Raw genomic sequence first — 5347 nt, 5'->3', positions numbered from 1 at the left:
GTAATGTGTCTGTCTGTGTTTTCCACTTGTTTCTGTCTGCCGTCTTTCCCTGATGTTAATTGTTGACCCCGCCCACCTATCTGTTACCATGGACACTAATTACATTCATTCTCTTCCCCAGGTGTTTTGTCTTAGTCCTTGTCTGTCTCTGTTTTGTGATTGGTTCTCGTTCTCCATATATACTCTGTCTGTTCACTTCAATGTTGTTGGTCGTTTTTGGTGTTGGTGTGTGCATGTCCATGTTCCCGTTTCCTGTTTGTTCCGCGTTGCCTGCCTGTTTGTTTGTGTTTTGTTTAGTAAAAACCTTTAAACTGCATTTGGATCCTCACTCGCCTTTGTCTCACCGTGTCACTTCGTGACAGAACGACCAACCACCAATGGATCCAGCAGAACTCCTGTTTTGCCTACGTCAGGAGGACGCCCCAGTTGAGGAGTACACGGAGGTATTCTTGGACCTGTGCAGCGAGGTCAACTTCGATGAGAAGGCGCTCAAAGACATTTTTAAGCACGGACTAAGGGAGATCCTGCGGTATTTGATGCCGTCTACCAGAGAAATAAAGACATTCTCGGAGTTCGTCAACTTGGCGTTGCTCCTGGACGGGTCCACGCTGAGCGTGAGTACTGTAGAGACGGAAGCCTGCCGTAAGTATTTTTTGGGGGGGGGCAGCAAGCATCGGGATCCGTGGGCCACAGAGTGGAATCAGCCACGGACGCCCGAATGCTCCACAGTGCCTCCGCCCAGACCAGTCCCGTGCACATCCGTGATTGAGCCAGTTCCCATGGCTACCGTACCGGCGAGCTCGGCTGAGGTCCGTGCTAACCGGCTGGTCTCCAAACTGGCGGATACCCCGATGAGGTCGGCTCGGGCGGCCGGCATCCCTAAGCCGCCAGCTGGACCAGCCGGGTCGCCGGAACCAGCCGGGTCGCCGGAACCGACCGGGTCGATGGAATCTGCCGAACCGACCGGGTCGACGGAACCGACCGGGTCGACGGAACCTGTCGTACCGACCGGGTCGACGGAACCGACCGGGTCGATGGAATCTGCCGAACCGACCGGGTCGACGGAACCGACCGGGTCGACGGAACCTGCAGAACCGACCGGGTCGACGGAACCTGCCGAACCGACCGGGTCGACGGAACCTGCCGAACCGTCCGGGTCGACAGAACCTGCCGGGTCGATGGAACCTGCCGGACCGACTGGACCGACCGGGTCGAAGGAACCTGCAGAACCGTCCGGGTCGACGGAACCGACCGGGTCGATGGAACCTGCCGAGCCGACCGGGTCGACGGAGCCGACGGAACCTGCAGAACCGTCCGGGTCGACGGAACCGACCGGGCCGAAGGAACCTGCCGAACCGACCGGGTCGACGGAACCGACCGGGTCGATGGAACCTGCCGACCCGACCTCGTTGACGGAACCGACCGGGTCGACGGAACCTGCCGTACCGACCGGGTCGACGGAACCGACCGGGTCGACGGAACCTGCCGAACCGACTGGGTCGACGGAACCGACCGGGTCGACGGAACCTGCCGAACCGACTGGGTCGACGGAACCGACCGGGTCGATGGAACCTGCCGAGCCGACCGGGTCGACGGAACCGACCGAGCTGACGGAACCAGCCGAATCGGCCGGGTCGACCGAAATGACTGAGTCAGAGAACGCGGTCGACATCATGACACCCAAACTACCTGAACTCTCTGCCTGGCCTGAACCTATGCATGTTTCTGTTTTCCTGTGTTTTGCTTCGCTGGACTTGCCAGCCCTTCTACCTCCTGTCCCTGTTCATAGGCCCAAAGCACCACCCTGGCTGCCAACTCCGCTCTGGTCTCTGGCTCCGCCTCCAGCACCGCCCTGGTCGCCGGTCCTGCTCTGGTCTCTGGCTCCGCCTCCAGCACCACCCTGGTCTCTGGTCCTGCTCTGGCCTCCGGCTCCGCCTCCAGCACCACCCTGGTCTCCGGTCCTGCTCTGGTCTCTGGCTCCGCCTCCGGCACCACCCTGGCCTCCTGTTCTCTCGGCGCCGCCCTGGCCTCCTGTTCTCCCGGCGCCGCCCTGGCCTCCTGCTCTGCCGGCGCCGCCCTGGCCTCCTGCTCTGCCGGCGCCGCCCTGGCCTCCTGCTCTGCCGGCGCCGCCCTGGCCTCCGGCTCTGCCGGCGCCGCCCTGGCCTCCGGCTCTGCCGGCGCCGCCCTGGCCTCCGGCTCTGCCGGCGCCGCCCCGGCCTCCGGCTCTGCCGGCGCCGCCCCGGCCTCCGGCTCTGCCGGCGCCGCCCCGGCCTCCGGCTCTGCCGGCGCCGCCCCGGCCTCCGGCTCGGCTGGCGCAACCCCGGCCTCCTGCTCGGCGGGCGCCACCACTACACGAACCCGACCCGCCCTCCCACCCTGGTTGCGCCTTCGCTCCACCCGCCTGAACTGGGTTTTGTGGACTTGGGAGCGTCTGGAAGCCGCTCGTAGGGGGGGGGCTCTGTAATGTGTCTGTCTGTGTTTTCCACTTGTTTCTGTCTGCCGTCTTTCCCTGATGTTAATTGTTGACCCCGCCCACCTATCTGTTACCATGGACACTAATTACATTCATTCTCTTCCCCAGGTGTTTTGTCTTAGTCCTTGTCTGTCTCTGTTTTGTTATTGGTTCTCGTTCTCCATATATACTCTGTCTGTTCACTTCAATGTTGTTGGTCGTTTTTGGTGTTGGTGTGTGCATGTCCATGTTCCCGTTTCCTGTTTGTTCCGCGTTGCCTGCCTGTTTGTTTGTGTTTTGTTTAGTAAAAACCTTTAAACTGCATTTGGATCCTCACTCGTCTTTGTCTCACCGTGTCACTTCGTGACATATCCAACATTTTTATGATGTACAGTTGTTGTCTGCATGAGCAAAATTGGGCCATAACCATGTATAGTGTAAAGCTAGCTATTGGGCAAAGAAAGCTCTAAAATGTGCAGTGTAAGACATGGAAAATTAGAAATTGATGAAAGTTGATGAAAGTTCATTATCATGTGTTACATAATAATTAACAGGCTCTGCTAAGAAAAACAGAGGCTGAGGTTCAGCAGATGATTCAAGAACGACTTCAGAAGGTGGAGGACATCAAACACTGTATTGAACTGAATAAAGTAAGTTTAAATTGTCTGATTATGTATTATTAGCTAGCATTGATAATTGTCCTCTAATGCTGGATAGAAGTCTAGACAACCTGATTAATAACCTAGCAAACACACATGTTCTTTTCTTTCTCTCTCGTTCTCTTCAGCACAGTGCTCTTAGAGAGATTGAGGACAGTGTGCAGGTGTTCTCAAACTTGGTCCGAAAGGTTCAAAAAGCCCAAGCGGAGCTGGTTATCGCCATAGAAGAGAAACAGAGGAAAACAGCACAATGGGCTCAGGGACTTATCGAGGAACTAGAACGGGAGATTGTCCAGTTGAAGAAGAGGAACAGTGAGATAGATCATCTTGCTCGCACCGATGACCACATTTACTTTCTTCAGGTAAAGACTTGTAAAGCGTAATAATGGCAGACAATGAAATTTAAAAAAGAAGATATTTGATTGTTTTTCTTGTAGTCATAGTTTGTGTTCGATGTTCATAGTCATTCGGTCTGTTTCCATGACCTTTAACTCTTAAACGATTAGACATTTGACATTTGACATTTAATCTCAATGTCTCTAATATAAATCATCTGCAGAAACTTCCATCTCTAATCACTCATCCACAAACTAAAGACTGGTCTGAGGCCCATGTGCCCACAAATCAGTGCTTGGGTACAATTAGGAGAGCTGTTTCCAAGCTGGAGGAAAGCCTGGCAGAAGAGATAGAAAAACTTGCAGAGAGTGGTGAGTAAATGAATACTCTACTCCTCAGCTACTTTCTTTTCTATTAGTTTCTTTGGTGATTGATTTTCTTTTATTTGGTTTCGTTTGCTGTCACACTTCATCTAATTAAAAAACCTACAAGCTACAAATATTTTGAATGAAGGACACACATCACTGAAAACTCTTTAAAAAACTCTTTTGAAAGTATGAGGAATAGTATAATGTATAATTATTTTTTTTCTTTCAGAGCTGAAGACTGCTCAGAAGTACTCAAGTACGGTTTGTGTGTGATTTTGCATACAAATGAAATGTTTTAGCAAAATATTACAATGTCTTATTCTTCTCTTTTGTAAAGTGGACGTGACCCTTGATCCGGACACAGCCAATCCTTGGTTGCAACTGTCTGAGGATAGAAGACAGTTGCGCCACCTTGGGGCATGGCAAGACCTTCCTGACACACCAGATCGCTTTAACACAGTGGTCATCACCCTGGGTTGTGAAGGCTTCACTTCTGGTCGCCATTACTGGGAGGTCCAAGTGGGTGAAAAGGATGACTGGTACCTCGGTGTGGCCAAAGAGTCTGTCAACAGGAAAGGGCGCATTGCAATAAGCACTTCTCATGGCTATTGGGCATTGGCTATGAAGAAAGGGCAAGAGTACAGAGTCTCCTCATCACCACCTATTATTCTTCCTGTCAACCCCAAGCTGAAGAGAGTGGGTGTGTATGTGGACTTTGAAGAAGGACATCTGTCATTTTATGATACAATATCAAGAAGTCACATCTATACCTTCGTGGACTCGTTCCAGGAGAAACTTTACCCGTTCTTTTATCTTTACTGCTGTGATAAAGCCTCAGACATATTGAGCATCTGTCCAGTGATGGATATAACACATAACAAACAGTGCTGAAAACTAAGTCTAAAACTAAATTTGGATTTTTTTAAACGATTGTCTTTTTTTGTGTTATGAAACAGTGTACATGATATTTTGGTGCTTTAAAGTGACATCTAGTGGCTGAAATGTAGTGTCAATATCAACCCTGCTTTTATGCAGATGGAATTGCTGTGCTTCGAAGTGTCATTGAGTAACTGACATGGCTGTTGGTATCAGGTTTTAAATATTATACTAATAAAATGTCTTAAATAAAAAAAAGTGTAACTGGTTTGGTGTTATAAATTGGAATAGTTAGAAAAAAAAATATTTAACAAAAACTGTTTACATAGTTGAATTACAATATCAAACATTTGTGCTTTATAAAGAGTGACAATAAGAAGTGTTTTGAAGTGTTTTGATTGTCCATTTAAAAATTGTTCTAATGCTAATACAAACAGGTCAAGGATTGACTACACTATCAAACTAAACTCTAGACATTTGTTTAAATAAAAACAAACATAAAAAGGTGTGGCCACTTCAAGGCTACAAAATAAGTTGTACTACTGAAAACTGACACACTGAAAAGGTTTACAGCATTTTTTCATGATCCGTCTGTTTGAAACAACATAACAAAAACACACCACGTTTAAATATAAATGCAAATAATTTTATAATGC

General features: G+C 49.7%; 1 protein-coding gene across 1 annotated transcript; it reads left to right on the top strand.

Annotated features, from left to right (window-relative positions):
• Positions 1-3006: 3006 nt before the first annotated feature.
• LOC125140629 (E3 ubiquitin-protein ligase TRIM39-like) lies at positions 3007-4941 on the top strand (the record flags this gene model as incomplete). Its single annotated transcript, XM_047809770.1, has 5 exons — positions 3007-3102; positions 3240-3473; positions 3671-3818; positions 4045-4071; positions 4153-4941. Coding segments are annotated over 5 exons (1059 nt in total), but the record flags the coding sequence as incomplete, so codon positions are not given.
• Positions 4942-5347: the final 406 nt, after the last annotated feature.

The sequence above is a fragment of the Tachysurus fulvidraco genome, unplaced genomic scaffold (assembly GCF_022655615.1).
Source record: "Tachysurus fulvidraco isolate hzauxx_2018 unplaced genomic scaffold, HZAU_PFXX_2.0 HiC_scaffold_171_np12, whole genome shotgun sequence".
Lineage (NCBI taxonomy): Eukaryota > Metazoa > Chordata > Actinopteri > Siluriformes > Bagridae > Tachysurus > Tachysurus fulvidraco.
This window is presented reverse-complemented; position numbering and strand designations above follow the sequence as displayed.